Raw genomic sequence first — 24,716 nt, forward strand, 5'->3', positions numbered from 1 at the left:
TTTGGGTGGAGTCTCCTCTTTATCGCTAAACATTACATCATTATTGCTAGTGAAATGGGCCTTAAACGGTTCCTCCACTTATCAGTACTGCCATGTGCCATGTTTCCCCTGCACTCAGCCCTTCCGAAGCTTCATTATGGCATCCCTCATGTCTCTTATAACTAACGATTCATAGTTAAAGCTCAAAAACCAATCACCTAACATTAACCAAACCCTTAACCCTAACCTATTTTATTTTTTTATGGGAAAAAAAACACAAAATTGTGTTCAATGAATAGATATTGGACGAGTAACAAATGCATTGTCAGCACACGTCCAAAATCATATAATCAATAATACACATAATAATCAATGATAAAGTTTATTCATATTCTACATGTTAGTCATTTAGCAGATGCTCTTACCAGAGCGACATAGTAGTGAGTGCATATATTTTCCTACTTTTTGTTACTAGTCCTCTACATACAGACCTGCCAAGCAACAATAGATGCTATGTTAATTGATTTCACCATTATATGAAAAAACGAATTAGAAAATGAACCCTAAATGAAGCTATTATTTGAACCAATTTAGAAATTAAATCTTGCCAGCCACGTCCCTGTTTCAGTTGCACAGGGAGGTTGGTGGTGCCTACAGTGACAGGGAGAGCAGCTCTTCTTATTCATTACTATTCATTAATAGATACAGGCACAAAGCTTGGTTCTCGTGAGACAGTACAGTCTGCTTTTTCTAAGAATGTAGAAGCAGAGACACTTTCTGTTTGGATTCCCTGGGGTTCAGCAGACCTCTGGTATGATGGCACCTGCTGCAGGAACAAGTCCCAGTCCGGCCCAGTGACTGGCAACTCTGTCTGGAAGTGGTTCCAGAACCTGGACAAATAACCAAGACAGGTACAATATTAGGGTCCCGACACACCAGTTGAGAATCGTTGCTCTAGTATACAGCAATGCAATAGACTGGTAGTGGTAGATGCCTGGGTCTGGTAAGGGAGGAAGGAAGCAAAGGAGGGAAGGTGAGGAGACGAGGGCTTACTGGTGGTGGTAGACGTCTGGCTCTCTGCTCAGACGGTTCTGGAAGCCGATATACAGGTCGTCCCAAAGAAGGCCATTCTTCACCACGTGCCTCATGACTCCGATCCTGTTCTTGATCTTTACAGAAGAGAAAGTAGTACACCGTCTATCTCTCAGTCCAATCAAGTTACATGAAATGGAAAACAAACGATCGACTTGGAGATAAATGGCGGTTTGTTTAAAAGCATGTTGGCATTTAAGCAGGGCAAGGCTGCCACATTTACCACCAACTAACTTCCTGAAATTCTACACTTTTCTCCATGGAGCAAAAAGATAAATGTGCTGTTTTATAGTTTGTTTTGCCATGTTAAATCTAATTTCCTGCTATTCTACACATTTTGCCATGGGGCAAAGATAAATGTGCTGTTTTATAGCTCATCTCATGCTATTCTACACATTTTGCCATGGGGCAAAGATAAATGTGCTGTTTTATAGCTCATCTCATGCTATTCTACACATTTTGCCCTGCGTGCCTGTTCGGTAATCCTGCCTTACACTTGAGTGAGAACTGAGCCAGCAACAATGATCTTCACCTGAAAACAGCTTTGCATCTGCCACCTACAACACATTTGAAATTATGCATAGTAGCCTGCCATCTCTGTGTGTCTGTGCCTCGTACAGCATTCACCTCTTATGAGAAAGACATGAGTCCAGGGAAATGTTATTCTTCCTCTCCGGAAGACAGATTTGTAACATGGTATGTTTCTGCCCTGTAATGTTTGACCCCTAGAAGCAGTTTTTTGTTGTATTGATCCTTCTCATAAATGGAGTGCAGTGTACAGTGCCTTCAGAAAGTATTTACACCCCTGGACTTTTCCCACATTTTGTTGTTACAGCCTGAATTACAAATGGATTACATTTAGCTTTTGTGTCACTGATCTACACACAATATCCCATAATGTCAAAGTGGAATTATGTTTTTAGAAATGTTTACAAATTAATAAAAAAAATGGACATCTGAAATGTCTTGAGTCAAGTATTCAACCCCTTTGTTATGGCAAGCCTAAATAAGTTCAGGAGTAAAAATGTGCTTAACAAGTCACATAATAAGTTGCAATGAAACCTCATTGAGAAGATTGACCTCAAAAAATAAGAAAATCTGAATGGTTTGTCCTTGGGGTTTCGCCTGCTACATAAGTTCTGTTATACTCACAGACATGATTCAAACAGTTTTAGAAACTTCAGAGTTTTCTATCCAAATCTAATGATATGCATATCTTATCTTCTGGGGATGAGTAGCAGGCAGTTGAATTTGGGCATGCTTTTCATCCAAAATTACAAATGCTGCCCCCCTATCCTAGAGAAGTTAACTCAGAAACATGTGGGTTTTCAAGCATGAACTGCTCGTTTCAAGTCCTGCTGCAACATTTCAATTGGGATTAGGTATGGACTTTGACTAGGCCATTCCAAAACTTCAAATTTGTTGCTTTTTAGCCATTTTCATGTAGACTTGATTGTGTGTTTTGTATCATTGTCTTGCTGTATGATCCAGCTGCACTTCAGCTACAGCTCACAGACGGATGTCCTGACTTTCTACTGTAGAATTCTCTGATAAAGAGCAGAATTCATGGTTCCTTCTATTAAGGCAAGTTGTCCAGGTCCCGAGCCAGCAAAGCATCCCCAAACCAATACTGAAGGCACTGTACTTATCATGCACTGCATTTAATCCAGCAACAATTATCTTAAACTGAAAACAGCTTTGCATCAGATTTGCATCTGCCAACAACACATTCAAACCCCTGAATTTATGCATAGCAGCCTGCCATCTCTTTGTGTCTGTGAACAGCGTCCACCTCATGAGAATGACATGAATAAAGGGAAAAGTTTATTCTTATTTAACATTTTTGTCACGCCCTGACCTTAGAGAGACGTTTTATTTCTCTATTTGGTTGGGTCAGGGTGTGATGTGGGGTGGGCATTCTGTTTTTTATTTCTATGTTTTGGCCGGGTATGGTTCTCAATCAGGGACAGCTGTCTATTGTTGTCTGATTGGGAATCATACTTAGAAAGCCTTTTTTCCTTTGTATGTTGTAGGTAGTCATCTTTGTTAGTGGCACTATAGCCCTAGTAAGCTTCATGGTCGTTTCTTTGTTTGTTTTGTTGGCGACATTTACCTAAATAAAGGAAAATGTACGCTCACCACACTGCACCTTGGTCCAGTCATTTCCACGACGACGTCCGCGACAATTTTACCAGACACTCTTATCCAGAGCGACTTACAGTAGCAATTAGGGTTACAGCGCATTTGGAAAGTATTCAAACCCATTGACATTTTCCACATTTTGTTACATTACAGCCTTATTCTAATATAGATTTTTTTTTTAAACTCATCTACACACAATACCCCATAATGACAAAGCAAAAACAGCTTTAGAAATTTTTGTAAATGTATTGCATTTGAAAATTATATATATCACATTTACATAAGTATTCAGACCCTTTACTTTATTGAAACACCTTTGGCAGCGATTACAGCCTTGAGTCTTCTTGGACAAGCTTGGCACACCTGTATTTGGGGGGGGGGTTTCTCCCATTCTTCTCTGCAGATCCTCTCAAGCTCTGTCAGGTTGGATGGGGAGCGAAGCTGCACAGCTGTTTTCAGGTCTCTCCAGAGATCGGGTTCAAGTCCGGGCTCTGGCTGGGCCACTCAAGGACATTCAGAGACTTGTCCCAAAGCCAGGTTCTCTCCAGATGTGACGCTTGGCATTCAGGCCAAAGAGTTCAATCTTGGTTTCATCAGACCAGAGAATCCTGTTTGTCCTTTAGGTGCCTTTTGGCATGTGCGTTTTACTGAGGAGTGGCTTCTGTCTGGCCACTTTACAATAAAGGCCTGATTTGTGGAGTGCTGCCGAGATGGTTGTCCTTCTGGAAGGTTCTCCCATCTCCACAGAGGAACTCTGGAGTTCTGTCAGAGTGAGCATCGGGTTCTTGGTCACCTCCCTGACCAAGGCCCTTCTCCCCCAAATCCCCAGTTTAGCCCACCGGCCAGCTCTAGGAAGAGTCTAGGTGGTTCCAAATGTCTTCCATTTAAGAATGAGGGAGGCCACTGTGTTCTAGGAGAACTTCAATGGTGCAGATCATTTTTGGTACCCTTCTCCAGATCTGTACCTCGACAAAATCCTGTCTCGGAACTCTATGGGCAATTCCTTCGACCTCATGGCTTGGTTTTGGTTTGACATGCACTGTCAACTGTGGGACATTATATAGACAGTTCTGTGCCTTTCCAAATCATGTCCAATCAATTACATTTACAACCGGTGGACTCCAGTCAAGTTGGACAAACATCTCCAAGGATGATGAATGGAAACAGGATGATGCACCTGAGCTTAATTTCGAGTCTCATAGCAAATGGTCTGAATATTTATGTAAAAAAGGTATTTTATAATTTCTTGACATTTGCAAAAATAATTCTAAAAACCTCTTTTCGCTTTGTCAAAATGGGGTATTGTGTAGACTGATGAGGATTTATTTAATTTAATCCATTTTAGAATAAGGCTGTAATATAAAATGTGGAAAAAGGGGTCTGAATACTTCCCGAATGCACTGTAAGTGCCTTGCTCAAGGGAACATCAAAATATTTTTCACATAGTAAGCTCAGGGATTTGAACGAGCAACCTTTCGGTAACTGACCCAGTGCTCTTAACTGTTAGGCTACCTGCCACCCTTATGACAGATTTGTAACATGCTATGTTCCTGCTCCACAATGTTTGTTTTGATCCTTCTCAAGTTGAGTGCATTGTACTTAATAGTCTATAGGTAAGCAGGTGTTGTAGCCATGCTCACCTCCTCATAAGGGTGCTCTCTAGTGGGCCTCTGAGTAGGGAAGGACAGATCCATGAAGTCCACCAGATAGTTGTAGCCATTGGCTATCGGAATGAAGTCCTCATCTGTCTCTATGACCTTAAATACATATTACAAACAGTTAGGCTATGTTTAGTTGGAATTCAAACAATTTGCGTTATTCACTGACCTGCAGTTATGATAAATACCAGATAACTAGAATATGAATAACCAGAATAACCAGAATCAACAAACAGAATCTAAAGAATTACCAGAATCTTAAAAGAAAGTAGCAAAAGAATGAGAAGAATTGGAAAAGATTTGTTCTAATTTCAACCCTCGAACCCACTAGATTTGGGTTAAAAATATATGTTTCTTTTTCAAATTGATTGAACATGCCTGGCACAATGGAACCAAGGGTCATAGTCCCTGGAGTGTCAAGCCTGCCCATCTGGCAATCCAAGCAGCCAAAATCAGCTGTTCCAAGGGCAGTTTCCTGGACATAAATTAAGCCTAGTCCTGGAACCCCCCAAAAATTTGATAGAGATTCTCCATTGAGCTTTTAATTTTTTTTTATTCAGGAATAGGCTTAGTCTGTGTCCGTGAGAGCGTCTGTACATGTTTTAAACATTCCAGAAATCTGCAGAGAGAGGAAGTGAATGGAAGGGGTCGCGTTCAGTTGGTACAAAACCTAGAAACGTTTTAAAATTGAGATTGTCCAATAATATTTACAATTTTCCTTGCATGTTTTACTGCCTACTGAAAGCGAGTCAGGAGTAACCAGGAGTGTATTCCTAAATTGCAGACTGTTGCAAAAAAGTTTAGTCCGTTTAATCCAAACAAAAAACATTTTGCAATGAAAACAAGTTTCTATTGGACAAATTCAGGCTTCCGTTTGGTTCCAAGAGTAAACAGTAATCGGTTTCTGTTGAAAAAACGTTTTGCAACAGTCTGCGACTAATGAATCCACCCCAGGAGTCAGCTTGTAGATGTGCAGTAGAGCACTAAGAGCTGTGAGGACTTTTATATGGACTGCAATATTTACCCGGACAACTAGATTGTAGTTTTTAAACCCTGCCCAGGTGTAATAAAATTGGATCCAGCTTTTATGTTTAAATATCTCAGCGGTGATGGCCCTGTTCAGTTCATCCACGTACAAATCAAAGTCCCAACTGTCCTTATAGATGTTTGTCCCGGATGGAGGGTCGGTGATGGCTTTCCTGTGGTTATAGTCAAATCATACATGATTTACAGTGCATTTTACCTGGGTTACAACATTAAAAAGGAATTCAATGTAGGAAAAAACAGAATGTAGAAAGAGAACATAATGGCAGACAATGTAGGGAAATGAGGTAAAAATGGCAGACAATGTAGGGAAGTGAGGTAAAAATGGCAGACAATGTAGGGAAGTGAGGTAAAAATGGCAGACAATGTAGGAAAGTGATGTAATAATGGTAGACAATGTAGGGAAGGGATGTAATAGTGGTTAACAATGTAGGGAAGTGAGGTAATAATGGTATTGACAACAGAGGGAAACATCAAACACCAAAATGTGATTTGTGATTATTGATGATTGTTGGCATTTCTATGGAGTATGGACTGATATGACAGACATGGACACACACACAATTTGCTGATTGATGAGCAATCCTACCGGCTGGGGCTCATCAGAGCCAGTGCCAGATCGAGCACAGCGCCTGGCTTGGGTGTCCATGTTGTTATGCCTGGTGCGCTCTTCTTGATCAGGGCATTGAGCTCCTCCGCTTTGTTTTTCGTGTTAGTTTCCTTAATGTACCTGTCAGTTAACTTATGTCAGTTGTCAATGTCAAATTGGGATGCAAGTTATATTGAGTGACTGCAATTGAAGCAATAAGAGGGGTCAAAACCTAACCTCAAACTAGAACGGAATTTGTACACAAAAGAGTAAACGTTTTGTAATACCTGTCTGAGGGATGTGCTTCGACAAAGTAACCGGCAAACGGGCAGTAGATCTTGGGCTGCAAGGATTTTACCAGCTGGGCCTTGTAGTTCATGAGCTTCTTCCTTTCATTCTTGACAAAATCAGCTTTCCAGCTCTCTGCAGGGTGAAATCGACACTAGACAATGAGTGAATCTCAGTTGTGTTTCCTTGATTCCTCGCTTCCTCTCCCCTTGCCTCCTCCTCAAAATGCATTGGAGGAGAACATCCGAGGGAAGTAACCTCATCTGTTCTGATGTGCTTTGAGGAAGAGATAAGGAGAGAGGAAATACAATTGAGATTCACTCCATCTGCAGTCAATAGCCAGGAAAACCCAAGGGAGCAATTCATTTCTCTGTTATTTGTCCATTTGGATTTGGATGCTGTATACCGGTCCACCTCACCTGTGTATTTTCCTCCACTGAAGGTCATGGGGAAGCCAGACGCCCCTCCAGCAAAGTCGCTCATCATCAGGTCTACATTGTGGGGCAGTCGGCCGTAGTTTGGCCTGGTGCAGTCCACCGTGTTGAGGATCATATGACCTGGGTGGGAGAACCAGGATCAGATGCACCCGTCAAATGAGATAAGGTTGAGATAAGGCTTTAAGGTGCATCGTATTTCTACCAGGTGGCGCTGACATATACTTTTACTACTGAACTGACAAGGACCTGAATCAGACAGGATGTGCATGTTCAATAAAATAATGAGTCTTAATTATCCTGATGGAGCCCATCTTTATATGGATGTATAATCTGTAGGTGGATAAAGTGGGATGAAAGTCAGAATGTGTGACCTGCTTGTGCTTGTACACTGACTGGACAAAACATTAGGAACACATGCTCTTTCCGTGAAATAGACTGACCAGGTGAATCCAGGTGAAGGGTATGATCACTTATTTAAATCCACTCCAATCAGTGTAGATGAAGGGGAGGAGGCAGGTTAAAGAAGGATTTTTAACCCTTGAGACATGGATTGTGTATGCGTGTCATTCAGAGGGTGAATGGGCAAGACAAAATATTTAAGTGCCTTTGAAGGGGGTATGGTAGTAGGTACCAGGCACACCGGTTTGAGTGTGTCAAGAACTGCAGCGCTGCTGGGTTTTTCATGCTCAACAGTTTCCCGTGTGTATCAAGAATGGTTCACCACCCAAAAGAAATCCATCTAACTTGACACAACTGTGGGAAGCTTTGGAGTCAACATGGGCCAGCATCCCTGTGGAACACTTTCAATACCCTGTAGAGTCCATGCCAATAGAGTCCAATTGAGGTTGTTCTGATGGCAAAGGGGAGTGCAATTCAATATTAGGAAGGTGTTCCTAATGTTTCGTACACTCGGTCTATATACCACTTAGCAGACCCTTTTATGAAAAGTGACTTCCTGTGACTGCAGGAATTGAACCCAGGGCTCTGGCGAAGCTAGCACCACGTGCTCTTACAAAGGACATGATGACTACCTTTATATTCAACAATGATACAGGTGTCCAATTCAGGGTGCACTTCATCCTTCAGAATCATGAATCTGAGGTGCTCATCAATCTGACGGAGACAACAGGAGAAGGGCATTAAAGAAGAGCCTTTTGACAGAGGTTCCTTTATCGTATAAACTGTTCATGCAAAGTGAGCTGTTTATGCTTACGTTTTGCCAAATGCCAAAGGGAACGACGTTGATATTTGTCAGCTTCACCTGCCTTTTCTCCAGCATCCTGTAACATGATTCAAATGAGGACAGCATAAACCCATAAAGGTGACACCCTCATTTGTTTTATGGTTGTAAAACCATGTTAATGATTGACATATACAGTTGAAGTTGGAAGTTTACATACACCTTAGCCAAATACATTTAAACTCAGTTTTTCCACAATTCCTGACATTTAATCCCAGTAAAAATTCCCTGTCTTAGGTCAGTTAGGATCACCACTTTATTTTATGAATGTGAAATGTCAGAATAATAGTAGAGAGAATGATTTATTTCAGCTTTTATTTCTTTCGTCACACTCCCAGTGGGTCAGTAGTTTACATACTAATTGAGTGTATTTGGTAGCACTGCCTTCAAATTGTTTAATAACTTGGGTCTGTCACGATCGTTGTCTAAATAAGTGGACCAAGGCGCAGCGTGAGTAGAGTTCCACATTTTATTAATAGTGAAACTTCCCCCCCAAAAAATGTAAAGATATAACGAACGTGAACTGTGTAGCTCACAATGGCACTCAAACACAACAAAACAATATCCCCCAACGCAGGTGGGAAAAGGGACACACTAAGTATGATCCCCAATTAGAGGCAACGATATTCAGCTGCCTCCAATTGGGAACCATACTCACACACCAACAACTATAATAACTAGAAAACCCCCCTAGTCATGCTGTGACCTATTACACCATAGAGAACCCCGATGGCTCTCTATGGTCAGGGTGTGACAGGGTCAAACATTTCAGGTAGCCTTCCACAAGCTTCCCACAATAAGTTGGGTGAATTCATTCCTCCTGACAGAGCTGGTGTAACTGAGTCAGGTTTGTAGGCCTCCTTGCTCGCACACGCTTTTTCAGTTCTGCCCACACATTTCCTATAGGATTGAGGTCAGGGCTTTGTGATGGCCACTCCAATAACTTGTCCTTAAGCCATTTTGCCACAACATTGGAAGTATGCTTGGGGTCATTGTCCATTTGGAAGACCGATTTGCGACCAAGCTTTAACATCCTGACTGATGTCTTGAGATGCCGCTTCAAAATAACATGATGCTGCCACCCCCATTCATCACGGTTGGGATGGTGTTCTTCAGCTTGCAAGCCTCCCCCTTTTTCCTCCAAAAATAACAATGGTCATCATGGCCAAACAGTTATATTTTTGTTCCATCAGATCAGAGGACATTTCACCAAAAAGTACTATCTTTGTCCCAATGTGCAGTTGCAAACCGTAGTCTGGCTTTTTTATGGCGGTTTTGGAGCAGTGGCTTCTTACTTGCTGAGAGGCCTTTCAACTTATGTTGATATAGGACTCGTTTAACTGTGGATATAGATACTTTTGTACCTGTTTCCTCCAGCATCTTCACAAGGTCCTTTGCTTTTGTTCTGGGATTGAGACAAAACGCTTCTCCTTCCTGAGCGGTATGACGACTGCGTGGTCCCATGGTGTTTATAATTGCGTAATATTGTTTGTACAGATGAACATGGTACCTTCAGGCGTTTGGAAATTGCTCCCAGGTATGAACCTGACTTGAGGTCTACAATTTTTTTTCTGAGGTCTTGGCTGATTTCTTTTGATTTTCCCATGATGTCAAGCAAACAGGCACTGAATTTGAAGGTAGGCCTTGAAACACATCCACAGGTACACCTCCAATTGACTCAAATTATGTCAATTAGCCTATCAGAAGCTTCTAAAGCCAAGACATCATTTTATGGAATTTTCCAAGCTGGTTAAAGGCACAATCATCTTAGTGTATGTAAACTTCTGACCCACTTGTATTGTGATTTATACGTGAAATAATCTGTCTGTAAACAATTGTTGGAAAAATTACTTCTGTCATGCACGAAGTAGATGTCCTACCCGATGTGCCAAAACTATAGTTTGTTAACAAGATATTTGTGGGGTGGTTGAAAAACAAGTTTTAATGACTCCAACCTAAGTGTATGTAAACTTCCGAGTTCAACTGTATATAGATAACCCTTACCAGAACACTGGCCTTGATGTGTCGCCAACATAAATAGGAACATCGGGTCTTGTCGCAGAGAGGGATTTTAAGGTTGGGTAGCTGAAAATACATTTTTCAGGAATCATCTTAAAACGTCCTGCCTTCTGTGTGCTCATCCTTATAAGGAAAATTGGAATCAACATTTCTGCTTACTTCCGTAATTGAAATTAGGGTCCCACTTTAAACTAAGTACAACTTATAAAGGCTCAATATAGCTTACATAGATGATATGTGAAGCATTTATCTCATACTCTATAAATGGTGTATAAACATACATAGTTTATACACCATTTATACACCACCCTTTATACACCATTTATAGAATATGACACACGCTTATAGATTATCTGTGAAGCATTTGCGTAGTGCTTCAGAAACTTCATGCATGCTATAAAATGCCTTTATACTTCGTTAAAGTGGGGCCAAAATGATAAATACATTGAAATCAGTCGTGGCTGGTGGGTGGAGATTGCAGAGGACGGGCTCATTATAATGTTTGGAATAGTATGTGTTTGATACGTTCAGTCCATTCCCTTCCAGTTTCACTGAGCCCATCCTCCCATATCAATCCATTTCATTCTGCCATACAGGTACCATCTCTACATGCCTGTACCATACTCCATACAGGTACCATCTCTACATGCCTGTACCATACTCCATACAGGTACCATCTCTACATACCTGTACCATCTCTACATGCCTGTACCATACTCCATACAGGTACCATCTCTACATGCCTTTACCATACAGGTACCATCTCTACATACCTGTACCATACTCCATACAGGTACCATCTCTACATGCCTTTACCATACAGGTACCATCTCTACATGCCTTTACCATACAGGTACCATCTCTACATACCTGTACCATACTCCATACAGGTACCATCTCTACATGCCTGTACCATACTCCATATAGGTAACATCTCTACATACCTGTACCATACTCCATACAGGTACCATCTCTACATGCCTGTACCATACTCCATACAGGTACCATCTCTACATGCCTTTACCATACAGGTACCATCTCTACATGCCTTTACCATACAGGTACCATCTCTACATACCTGTACCATACTCCATACAGGTACCATCTCTACATGCCTGTACCATACTCCATACAGGTACCATCTCTACATGCCTTTACCATACAGGTACCATCTCTACATGCCTTTACCATACAGGTACCATCTCTACATACCTGTACCATACTCCATACAGGTACCATCTCTACATACAGGTACCATCTCTACATACCTGTACCATACTCCATACAGGTACCATCTCTACATGCCTGTACCATACTCCATACAGGTACCATCTCTACATGCCTTTACCATACTCCATACAGGTACCATCTCTACATACCTGTACCATACTCCATACAGGTACCATCTCTACATACCTCCACCATACTCCATACAGGTACCATCTCTACATACCTCCACCATACTCCATACAGGTACCATCTCTTCATACCTGTACCATACAGGTATCATCTCTACATACCTGTACCATACAGGTACCATCTCCACATACCTGTACCATACTACGTACAGGTACCATCTCTACATATCTGTACCATACTACGTACAGGTACCATCTCTACATACCTGTACCACATTCCATACAGGTACCATCTCTGAATACCTGAGGTGGTCGGAGTGCATGTGGCTGATGTAGATGAGGTCGGCCATGCACAGCCTCTCCATGGAGTCAGCAGGGGGCTCATGGAGCAGCCACCAGCCCCTGGCGAAGGCCGGACCCGTCAGCCAGGGGTCAAATATCATCTTCTTCCCCCCTAGCTGGAGCTCCATGCATGCATGGGTGAGGTAGGTCACCTGGAGGAACATGAAGGTTGAGTTTGGAGTGGAGAATCTTGTCGCCCGACGTGCTATCTTTTTAGATTTGCGTGCGGCGCGGTTGACCATCAATCACATTGATATAAATAGCCTGTCGGCCATATGGGGAAAATCTCAGAGGTGTCGGTGTTGGGACTGTCATTTCTGTGTCTCTGGAATTTAAATGAACACAGGGGAGATGGTCAAAAAGTCATCTGTGACCAACTGTCACTCAGAGTCCCAGCAATGTGTCCTGCACTGTTGTTGGGCACGGCTATAATCGGAGATCTATCCCGATACGTGATCTAGAATCTTGGATGGTGGTTGGTGATATCTTTCAACCTTGGCCCATCTCCCTTATGTGTCCCAGGCTTAAGTTTGGCACTGCAGCCTTTCAGGTGAGAACACACCCTCAGATCTCACATTATAAAAGTGGTGATGAGATCAAAGATGAGTAGAAGATTGTGTAGACAACTCTCGGTTATCATTTTAAGGCTCATATTTGATTCACTCCGGGTAATTACTAACTAGCCTTGGATCATAGCTAGTGTTTGTGTTCTTGTCACAAATTTGTGACTAAACAACATGGTAATGTGTTCCACATTAGTTTCAACCAGCCTGGTGAAGACATCTTTTTCATGACGAGACCAAGATCACAACCAGATCAAGACATGTTTTTCTGACCTTAACAAAACGTCTTTATACAACCAGTATACATCCTGACCATGACGTCATGTAAGATGTCATAATGTAATTGCAACCAGTTTTGCCCACTGGGAAAGGCCTCAGATCTGTCCAGCCGTGGGTGTGTGTGACGAGCTGTACTCACAGTCACCTCTCCCTCCTGCAGTTCCTGTGGATCCTGGGGGTCTGCCAACCAGGGGTCCCAGACGATCACCTCCACGAGCTGAAGACCACCCTCGTCTGTCATCACGACGTCTGCGTTAGCAAAATCAAGCCAAAGTCAAAACTCTTCCGATTAATAATCTAATGAATTACTTTTATTTGATTATCTTAAGTTGAAGTCGGAAGTTTACATACACTTTAGCCAAATACATTTAAACTCAGTTTTTCACAATTCCATTTAATCCTAGTAAATATTCTCTGTTTTAGGTCAGTTAGGATCACCACTTTATTTTAAGAATGTGAAATGTCAGAATAATAGTAGAGAGAATTATTTATTTTGGCTTTTATTTCTTTCATCACATTCCCAGTGGGTCAGAGGTTTACATACACTGTCACACCCTGACCATAGAGAGCCTTTTTATTCTCTATGTTGGTTAGGTCGGGGTGTGACTAGGGTGGGTAATCTAGGTCGTTTATTTCTACCATGTTGGCCTGGTATGGTTCCCAATCAGAGGCAGCTGTTTATCGTTGTCTCTGATTGGGGATCATATTTAGGCAGCCATTTCCCCACTGTGTTTTGTGGGATCTTGTTTCTGTGTAGTTGCCTGTGAGCACTGCTTGAGCTTCACGTGTCGTTTATTCTTCATTGTTTTTTTGTTCGGTTCTCTGATAATTAAAAGATGTCGAACCGATTCCACGCTGCGCTTTGGTCTGAGTATGATTAGAACGACAATCGAGATATTACACTCAATTAGTATTTTGTAGCATTGCCTTTAAATGGTTTAACTTGGGTCAAACGTGTCGGGATATCCTTCCACAAGCTTCCCACAATAAGTTGGGTGAATTGTCCCATTTCTCCTGACACAGTTGGTGTAACTGAGTCAGGTTTGTAGGCCTCCTTGCTCGCACACGCATTTTCAGTTCTGTCCACACATTTTCTATAGGATTGAGGTCAGGGCTTTGTGAGGGCCACTCAAATAACTTGACTTTGTCCTTAAGCCATTTTGCCACAACTTTGGAAGTATGCTTGGGGTCACTGTCCATTTGCAAGACCCATTTGCGACCATGCTTTAACTTCCTGACTGATGTCTTGAGATGTAGCTTCAATATATCCACATAATTGTCCTCCCTCATGATGCCATCTATTTGTGAAGTGCACCAGTCTCTCCTGCAGCAACACACCCACACAACTTGATGCTGCCACCCGTGCGTCACGGTTGGGATGGTGTTCTTCGGCTTGCAAGCCTCCCCCTTTTTCCTCCAAACATAACGATGGTCATTATGGCCATACAGTTCTATTTTTGTTTCATCAGACAAGAGGACATGTCTCCAAAAAGTACGATATTTTGTCCCCATGTGCAGTTGCAAACCGTAGTCTGGCTTTTTTATGGCAGTTTTGGAGCAGTGGCTTCTTCCTTGGCGAGCAGCCTTTCAGGTTATGTTGATATAGGACTTGTTTTACTGTGGATATAGATAATTTTCCTGAGCAGTATGACGGCTGCATGGTCCCATGGTGTTTATACTTGCGTACTATTATTTGTACAGATGAACGTGGTACCTTCAGGCGTTAGGAAATTGCTCCCAAGGATGAACCAGACTTGTGGAGGTCTATAAAAAACATTTTGAGTTCTTGGCTGATTTATTTTGATTTTCCCATGATGTCAAGCAACAAGGCACTGAGTTTGAAGGTAGGCCTTGAAATACATCCACAGGTGCACCTCCAATTGACTCAAATGATGTCAATTAGCCTATCAGTAGCTTCTAAAGCCATGACATCATTTTCTGGAATTTTCCAAGCTTTTTAAAGGCACAGTCAAGTTAGTGTATGTAAACTTCTGACCCACTGGAATTGTGATACAGTGAATTATAAGTGAAATAATCTGTCTGTAAACAATTGTTGGAAAGATTACATGTGTCATGCGCAAGGTAGATGTTCTAATTGACTTGCCAAAACTATAGTTTGTTAACAAGAAATTTGTGGAGTGGTTGAAAAACAAGTTCTAATGACTCCAACCTAAGTATATGTAAACCTCACACTTCAACTGTATATATAGACATATGGGCACTCAACCCACGGGACGCTGAACAGCGTCTACCTCCTAGTCATAAGACTGCTAAACAGTTAGTCCAGGTTGGCTAACTATCTGCATTGACCCTTTTTGGACTAAGTATTTTGACTCATCACATACGCTGCTGTTACTGTTTATTATCTATCCTGTTATCTGGTCACTTTATCTCACCTATATGAACATATCTACCTCAATTACATCATACCCCTGCACATCTACTCGATACTGGTACCTCGTGTAACGTTATATAGTCAAGTTATCGTTACTCTGTGGATTTATTCCTTGTGTTATTATTTTTTTCTCTCTGCATTGTTGGGAAGGTCCGTAAGTAAGCATTTCACTGTTAGTCTACATCTGTTGTTTACGAAGCATGTGACATAACATTTGATTTAATGATCAGTATCACACAATGTGTACAAATATACACAAGTTGTCAGAGAACACAAAAGATTAGACACACCGTTTCATATGACCCAAAATGGCAAATAGACTTAAAATGCCATTCGATAACCTTTCAGGTTGAGAAAATGGCAGCTCAACTTACCCAGCTCATCCTGTGTGAAGCTGTCAGGAGGGTTCACATACTGCATAGTTGAGACGTTCAGCTTCCAGTAGTGTTTTGTACATTGGACCGTCCTGCATCAGAAAAACCTTTCAGTCCCATGGAATAGATATGTTTTATCTAAGCCTCGGCATTAAAGAAGTTATTCAGGATTTTACCACTTGATGTTAAATGGTTCCTCAGCCTGAAAGTAGTCTATGGGCCAGGAGAAACTGTAATCCAAGGTTCGGTATTCTCTAAACAGCCGCTACTAACTCCAACTATCTTTAGTTGTAAAGTCCTGAACTTCCCCTTTAAGTCTACTTACCTTCCATCTAAGTCCTCTATGTCTTTGATGAACAGGCCTCCTTGGTGTTTGCATTGGTTCTTGCAGGCCTTCAGCTCTCCATTTTCTTTGTATATGATGTAGCACTTGCCATCATCTGGGCTCTTCTTAAAGTTGATGCCATCTTTGAGTGAGAACACCGCCTCAGAGTCCAGGGACAGCACTGTCTTTGAAGACTGGGCTGTCATTTGAGTGGTGGAATTGAAGTGCTGATGAGAAAAGTAGAGGAGTATAAGTGGATGGTACTCGTAAGAAGAGGTGAACCGAACCGAACAGAAGTCATCAATAAAGGCAATAAAACAATCTATTCAGTTTATTACAAGTTGCAACAGGGAGATACTTCCAGCACAGAACCAGAGAAAATGTCTAACTGGCCATATATCCTAATCAGCAGACAACTGTTCTGTAAACATCAGTCCCAGAGGCAAGTGGGAAGTCCAAACAAGTAAGTGACATTGCTACAGAATCACAGTGTTCAGACAATACAATAATAATCAGTGTGTCCTCGGTCCTTGTATCTCCAGTCTGGCATCAAACACTATCAACAGATGTGAGTTTAATCCATAACATACCGCGTCGAGGCTAGTGACCATCAACTCAAATATCACAAACACTGGAAATCGTGTATTACAGAAAGGGGAAATATATGTATATGCGGTAACACTTCACACCTAGTGTCATAACACATTATGACACGGTCATATCCATGTCATAGCAGCTGACAACGTGTCATAACCTGTCATAATACTGTTTCATATGTTTAGACCTGTTGTGACATATATTATGATATTTTATGGGTGGTTATGACACATGAGTTTCAAAACCCACAAAACTGACCACACAAGGCAAAACATTCCATTACAACATAGCCTACGTGTCAACAGTATTTTTTATTTTTTTATTTACCATATTAAATTATCATTGTAATTGCGCACAAAATGATGTCAGACATGCACTTACCCCAATGCTCTGTTTCTGATGACTGGGATGAATGCAAGAGCAGAAGCAGCACGTATGTGATTGGCCAATCTGGCTTATGTGATTATGATGGTCATAATGCTTCTTGAGTGTCAAAGTGTATTTTCTTAATCCAAGTAAAGTGACACAGGATGGTCATAATGCTTCTTGACAGTCTCATAAAGTGTATTTTCTACAAGTTGTTTAAAATATGATAGAGAGAGAGAGAAAGAGCGAGAGACCTGATACCTACATTTTAGACAATAGCACAGATTCAAAGAATTAATCATTATACCATTATATTTACATGTTCATGGTTAGTTCAAATGAGTAATATCTAAATTCAAACAAATGTCAGTTCCTCATAGAGTACTGTGACACTTTGGGAACTAAATATTACATTGAAATGTATGGAATTGTCAGGAGCAGACCTGGGTACAAATACATGAGTATTTATATTTGAAATTCTGATCTTGTGTGAATGAGTATTATGTGGTCAAAATCTGCTACCTCTTAACATTTCCTACAAATAGTAGGCTATCCAAACACATTCTGCCAAATACCCAAGGAACAAACAGAAAGTGGGTTCAATGCATAGAGTATTTCTATATTTTTATTTATTGAAATACCCCACATTTGAACATGGGTCTGATTCAGAGACTTTTTGGTTGTAAGAGCAATCATCCTCAATTCATATTTTTCTTCAGCTCATATGACTGAAATTCATCCAAAGTTAATTGAATTTCAAGTTAAGTTAACAGTTTCAGCAAACCCTTTCTTTAACCTTTTTGGGATAGGGGGCAGCATTTTCACTTTTGGATGAATAGCGTGCCCAGAGTGAACTGCCTCCTACTCTGTCCCAGATGCTATTATATGCATATTATTATTAGTATTGGATAGAAAACACTCTGAAGTTTCTAGAACTGTTTGAATGATGTCTGTGAGTAACAGAACTCATATGGCAGGTGAAAACCTGAGAAAAATCCAACCAGGAAGCGGGACATCTGAGGTTTGTAGTTTTTCAAAGCTTGGCCTACCAAATACACATTGAGATATTTAGGAGGTTGCACTTCCCAGGGCTTCCACTAGATGTCAACCGTCTTTAGAAACTGGTTTGAGGATTCTACTATAAAGGAGGGGCTCATGAGACCTTTTTGAGACAGTGGTCTGGAAGAGAGCCTTGGTCTCATGATGCACGCTCCCGACAGAGTTACTTCTCGTTCCATTGCTTTTCTGAAGACAAAGGAATTCTCCGGTTGGAACATTATTGATGTTTAGTTAAACACATCCTAAAGATTGATTCCATACATCGTTTGACATGTTTCTAACGGACTGTAACGGAACTTTTTGAGTTTTTGTCTGGATGAAGTGCCTGTGCCTCATGAAGATGGATTACTGGGCTGAACACGCTAAAAACAAGTGGCTATTTGGACATAAATGGAACAAATCAGTCATTTATTGTCGAACTGGGATTCCTGGGATTGCCTTCTGATGAAGATCAAAGGTAAGTGAATATTTATGGTGTTGTTTCTAACTTTGTTGATTCCCAAATGGCGGATATTCCTCTGGCTGTTTTGGGTTCTGAGCGCCGTTCTCAGATAGTTTTTTTCCGTAAAGTGTTTTTGAAATCTGACACCGCGGTTGCATTAAGGAGAAGTCTCTTTAATTCTGTGAATAACACTTGTATCTTTTATCAATGTTTATTATGAGTATTTCTGCAAAGTCACCGGATGTTTTGAAATCACCGGATGTTTTGGAATCTGTCACCTTTAAACAATGTACATTTCTTAATAGTCACAACATAGCAAATATTAAGAGAGAAGCATAAATAATAAAGAGCATTACCTTGTGCAGACTTATGTTGACTTGACACTTTGGAATTTGAAGTTTAGACAGATCAGTCTTTGTGCATTTGCATTTTTGGATACAAATATGCACATTATCGAACAAAACATACATGTATTGTGTAACATGAAGTCCTATGAGTGTCATCCGATGAAGATCAAAGGTTAGTTGTTAATTTTATCTATATTTCTGCTTTTTGTGACTCCTATCTTTGGCTGGAAAAATGGCTGTGTTTTTGTGACTTGGCTCTGACCTAACAATCATGTTGTGCTTTAGCTGTAAAGCATTTTTTAAATCAGACACGATGGGTAGATTAACAAGATGTTCATCTTTCATTTGCTGTATTGGACTTGTTAATGTGTGAAAGTTACATATTTCAAAAAAAATATTTTTGAATTTCACGCGCTGCCCTTTCAGCGGAATGTTGTCGAGCTTGCGCTAGAAAGGTTAAGGACTTGACAAATAAAAACAGTGTAGAGTGATATTTGGTGTGGTCAGTGATATCTGGGACCCTTGGGACGCCCATACCATAACTCCTAAACTTAACCTCGACCTTATTCCTTAACCTGAACTTCTATGGGGTAAGGAAGTCCCAAGGATCCCGGATAACACAAATATTTGGTAGTCCAGTACACCGATACAGGCAGAAAGTGATAAATATGATCCAAGGACAGAGAAGTAAAGCACAAAATAATGTTTCAGTCAATTTTATTTTACATTCATCTTTTGAACTGTCATTGTAATTCGATGTAATTCTGCATTTTAATCTTTTGAAAGGTCAGAGCTTAATTTATGTAAACTACCATCTGCAAAATATATAAATTAGTTAAATGTTTTAACGCTATTAAGTGCTATCCTCTGAGAATACAATGTACATCTCACTGTATATGTTTGTAGCGAAATAAATTCAATATTATAATGTATTTATCTGTTAACTTCTTAGGGCTGAAATCCCGTTAATGGGATCAATATAACAGCCAGTGAAAGTGCAGGGCGCCAAATTCAAAACAGAAATCTCATAATTAAAATTACTCAAACATACATGTATCTTATTCCATTTTAAAAGGTAATCTTGTTGTTAATCCCACCACAGTGTCTGATTTCAAATAGGCTTTACAGCGAAAGCACCACAAACGATTATATTAGGTCAGACCCAAGTCACAAAAACACACAGCCATTTTTCCAGCCAAAGAGTGGAGACACAAAAAGCATAAATAGACAGAGAATGAATCACTAACCTTTGATGATCATCAGATGACACTCATAGGACTTCATGTATGTTTTGTTCGGTAAAGTTCATATTTATATAAAAAAAATCTCAGTATACATTGGGCGTGTTATGTTCAATAGTTCCAAAAACATCCGGTCAATTTGCAGAGAACCACATCAATTTACAGAAATACTCATCATAAATGTTGATGAAAATACAAGTGTTATACATGGAATTAAAGATATACTTCTCCTTAACTTTTTATGGCTGCAGGGGCAGTATTGAGTAGCTTGGATGAAAATGTGCCCATATCAAACGGCCTGCTCCTCAGTCATAGTTGCTAATATTAGCATATTATTGTTAGTATTGGACAGAAAACATTAAAGTTTCTAAAACTGTTTGAATGATGTCTGAGTATAACAGAACTCATATTGGCAGGCAAAATCCTGAGTTGAAATCAAAACAGGAAGTCAGAAATCTGAGCTTGTATGTATTCACCAGAGTCCCCAATGAAATCCCCTTGAGATATGAATGTTGCACTGCCTAGGGGTTCCACTATGTCAACCATCAATATAAATTATAATGAGGCTATGTTGTTGTGGGAGTGAATGAGAGCAGAATATATCAGCTGTCCATCAAGCAGCCATTTTGTGATCCCACTTTTTCCTCATGGTAGTCACTTGTGTTCCATTGCTCACGAAGACCAGAAAGAATACTCCAGTTGGAACTTTATTGAAGCTATATGTTCAAAACATCCTAATGATTGAGTCTGTACTTTGAAATGTTTCTTCGACCGGTAATATCACTTTTTGAAGTTTTTGTCCGATTTAACGCTGACCAGAATTAGGGTTTGGATATGTATACCAAACGCTCTAACAAAAGAAGGTGTTTGGACATAAATACCGGACATTTTCGAACAAAAACAAATATTTGTGGACCTGGGATTCCTGGAGTGCTTTCTGATGTAGATCAAAGGTAAGGGAATATTTATCATGTAATTTCTTGTTTATGTTGACGCCATCCTTGCGGCTATGGTGTTTTTAAATTGAGCGCCGTCTCAGATTATTGCATGCATTTCTTTTTCTGTAAAGTTTTTCTGAAATCTGACACAGCGGTTGCATTAAGGAGAGGTATATCTATAATTCCATGTGTATAACTATATTTATATAGAGTATTTCTGTTGAATGATGTGGCTATGCAAAATCACTTGATGTTTTTGGAACTAGTGAACTTTATCAAACAAAACATGCATGTATTGTGTAACATGAAGTCCTATGAGTGTCATCTGATGAAGATAATTCAAGTTTAGTGATTAATTTGATCTTTATTTCTGTTTTTTGTGAAGGCTATATTTTGCTGGAAAATGGCTGTGCTTATTGTGGTTTGGTGGAGACCTAACAATCGTTTGTAGTGCTTTCGCTGAAAAGCCTATTTAAAATCGGACACATTAACAATGAAAATAGATTTAAAATGATATAAGACACATGTATGTTTTAGGAATTGTAATTATGAGATTTGTGGTTTGAATTTTAGCGCCCTCTATTTTCACTGGTAGTTATCATATCGATCCCGGTATCGGGATTGCAGCCATAACAGGTTAATGCAACCGCTGTGTCAGATTTCAAAAAAGCTTTACGGAAAAAGTAAACCATGCTATAATCGGAGAACGGTGCTCAGAGAACAAATACATATCCGCTGTGCTGGCGTCACCAGAAGTCAGAAATAACATTATAAATACTCACTTACCTTTGATCATCAGAATGCACTCCCAGGAATCCCAGTTCCACAATAAATGTTTGATTTGTTAGATAATGTCCATCATTTATGTCCAAATAGCTACTTTTGTTAGAGCGTTTGGTAAACAAATCAAAACTCACGGAGCGCGTTCACTAGATGCAGTCAAAAAGTTCTGTTACAGACCGTAGAAACTTGTCAAACGATGTATGGAATCAATCTTTAGGATGTTTTAAACATAAATCGTCAATAATATTCCAACCGGAGAATTCCTTTGTCTTCAGAAAAGCAAAGGAACGGGAGATACCTCATGTGAAATGCGTGTGACTGCTGCCAGACCTCTGACTCAAACAGCTCTCATTCGGCCCCACTTCACAGTAGAAGCATCAAACAGGTTTATAAAGACGGTTGACATCTAGTGGAAGCCTTAGGAAGTGCAAGATGACCAATATCCCACTGTATCTTCTATAGGGGCTGAGTTGAAAATCGACCAACCTCAGATTTCCCACTTCTTGGTTGGATTTTTTTCTCAGGTTTTTGCCTGCTATATGAGGTCTGTTTTACTCACAGACATCATTCAAACAGTTTTAGAAACTTCAGAGTGTTTTCTATCCAAATACACTAATAATATTAGCCTCTGGGACTGAGGAGCAGGCAGTTTACTCTGGGCACCTTATTCATCCAAGCTACTCAATACTGCCCCCCAGCCATAAGTTTTAAACAACTTTTGTCTGTCACCTTTAAACAATGTACATTTCTTAATAGTCACAACATAGCAAATATTAAGAGAGAAGCATAAATAAAGAGCATTACCTTGTGTAGACTTATGTTGACTTGACACTTTGGAATTTGAAGTTTAGACAGAGATCAGTCTTTGTGCATTTGCATTGAGCAGTGAACTAATTGTTGGTGTTTATTAACAAGAAGAATCAAGTGTTTGCCTCAGGAAATCCACTTGAGAGAAAAAAGGTAGAGGTGAAAAAATAGATAAAAAAGGTGAGATGCCTGTACAAGGATAAGGTGCAACGGATAATGTTACAGGGAGACTCCAGTACAAGGACAAGGTGCAACATATGTCACAGGGAGACTCTGCCTGGATGAGCTTTAAGAATATGGCAAATGCCCCCTTCAAAGTGAGATTTTTATCCCTGCCCAGATGAGGGTGTGCCTCTCTACAGCCAATTAACTAAACAAGTTCTTCACCCGCTTTGAAGCATGGGGCGGCCCCGCTCCCCCTGCCTGTGTGAAGGAGGATGTCATGTCAACCGAGAGCGCGCTTGTCATCAATGAGGACGTTGTAGAGGGTGGGTCCCAAAGACCCTCCCCATTATTAAGGGGACCTTAAGATTCACATGTTTTGCTGCAGGCCTTATAATAATATACTGTTGCGATGTGTCTAAAAACTCTGCCACAATACGTTGCACAAGCTATCTATATTAGTCTTTGTGGTTAAGCCCTGGCTGTTGTGAGAGTGGGTTTGCAGGTTGGTCTGAGTCACCGAAACTAGATAAAAAGTAACCACTGTCTGGTTTTGACATTTTGATCTTGTGTGACAGAGGACAATTCTAAGAAATTCAGAAGCTACTGTACTAGGTTGCCTTATAAGGTAACCTCAGCTTATTGATGCATACATACATTGACGTAGGTGATCATACCACTAGGGAGTGATCACATGTATAAAATCAGCTGTGCCCTGTGTGAACTTACTTAGATAATCAACAACTGAACACGATAAAATACAAAAAATAATAATGTGAAATAACAAACCGAAACAGTTCCGTGTGGAAGACACAGAAAATAACCACCCACGAAACACAATAGAACACAGGCTACCTAAATATGGTTCTCAATCAGGGACAACGATAGACAGCTGCCTCTGATTGAGAACCATATCAGGCCAAACACAGAAATAGAAAATATAGAAAAACGAACATAGACTGCCCACCCCAACTCACGCCCTGACCATACTAAAATAAAGACAAAACAAAGGAATAAAGGTCAGAATGTGACACTTGGTGTTTTCTTCAGGAAGGCAGTGAGTTGCTGCGCAACATCTTTTTCCAAAATTTTTGAGAGGAATGGAAGATTCGATATAGGCCGATAGTTTTTTATATTTTCTGGGTCAAGGTTTGGCTTTTTTAAGAGAGGCTTTATTACCACCACTTTTAGTGAGTTGATACACACCCGGTGGATAGAGAGCCGTTTATTATGTTCAACATAGGAGGGCCAAGCACAGGAAGCAGCTCTTTCAGCAGTTTAGTTGGAATAGGGTCCAGTATACAGCTTGAAGGTTTAGAGGCCATGATTATTTTCATCATTGTTTCAAGAGATATAGTACTAAAACACTTGAGTGTCTCTCTTGATCCTTGGTCCTGGCAGAGTTGTGCAGACTCAGGAGAACTGAGCTTTGGAGGAATACGCAGATTTAAAGAGGAGTCCGTAATTTGCTTTCTAATAATCATGATCTTTTCCTCAAAGAAGTTCATGAATGTATTACTGCTGAAGTGAAAGCCATCCTCACTTGGGGAATGCTGCTTTTTAGTTAGCTTTGCGACAGTATCCCAAAAAATAAATGTCGTATTGTTCTTATTCTCAATTCAGTTAGAAAAATAGGATGATCGAGCAGTAGTGAGGGCTCTTTGATACTGCAAGTTACTGTCTTTCCAAGCTAGTTGGAAGACTTCCAGTTTGGTGTGGCGCCATTTCCGTTCCAATTTTCTGGACGCTTGCTTAAGAGCTCGGGTATTTTCTGTATACCAGGGAGCTAGTTTCTTATGACAAATGTTTTTAGTTTTTAGGGTTGCAACTGTATTGCGCAAGGTTAAATT

The 24,716-nt window shown here is 40.4% G+C and overlaps 1 protein-coding gene across 4 annotated transcripts; it reads right to left on the reverse strand.

Annotated features, from left to right (window-relative positions):
• Positions 1–347: 347 nt before the first annotated feature.
• Positions 348–23,684, reverse strand: LOC110500969 (cytidine monophosphate-N-acetylneuraminic acid hydroxylase). Of its 4 annotated transcripts, none has more exons than XM_090213580.1 (15): positions 23,656–23,684; positions 16,125–16,351; positions 15,800–15,891; positions 13,170–13,279; positions 12,150–12,340; positions 10,474–10,554; positions 8,443–8,509; positions 8,261–8,342; positions 7,212–7,349; positions 6,792–6,927; positions 6,505–6,645; positions 5,896–6,070; positions 4,854–4,970; positions 1,033–1,148; positions 348–869 (listed from the first exon to the last, which is right to left on the reverse strand). In XM_090213580.1, exons 2-15 carry the CDS (start codon positions 16,328–16,330, stop codon positions 668–670), a joined length of 1,854 nt encoding a protein of 617 aa, XP_090069706.1. In that variant the 5' UTR covers positions 16,331–16,351; positions 23,656–23,684; the 3' UTR covers positions 348–667. The 4 variants fall into 4 exon arrangements, with proteins under 4 accessions (XP_090069706.1, XP_090069705.1, XP_090069707.1 ...); XM_090213579.1 differs by lacking the exon at positions 23,656–23,684 and adding an exon at positions 22,702–22,955; XM_090213581.1 differs by lacking the exon at positions 23,656–23,684 and adding an exon at positions 18,945–18,980.
• Positions 23,685–24,716: the final 1,032 nt, after the last annotated feature.

The sequence above is a fragment of the Oncorhynchus mykiss genome, chromosome 21, assembly GCF_057628025.1.
Source record: "Oncorhynchus mykiss isolate SJ-2025 chromosome 21, ASM5762802v1, whole genome shotgun sequence".
NCBI classification, from domain to species: domain Eukaryota; kingdom Metazoa; phylum Chordata; class Actinopteri; order Salmoniformes; family Salmonidae; genus Oncorhynchus; species Oncorhynchus mykiss.

What these genes read in the sequence shown, in the direction of transcription:
- LOC110500969 (XM_090213580.1), bottom strand. Translation starts at nt 16,330, where the DNA reads ATGACAGCCCAGTCTTCAAAGACAGTGCTGTCCCTGGACTCTGAGGCG. An exon ending in TGCAGGAGGGAGAGGTGACT is followed by an intron (nt 12,341 to 13,169) that starts GTGAGTACAGCT and finishes ATGTTCCTCCAG; the next exon opens with GTGACCTACCTCACCCATGC. An exon ending in TATCATTGTTGAATATAAAG is followed by an intron (nt 7,350 to 8,260) that starts GTAGTCATCATG and finishes TCTCCCACCCAG; the next exon opens with GTCATATGATCCTCAACACG.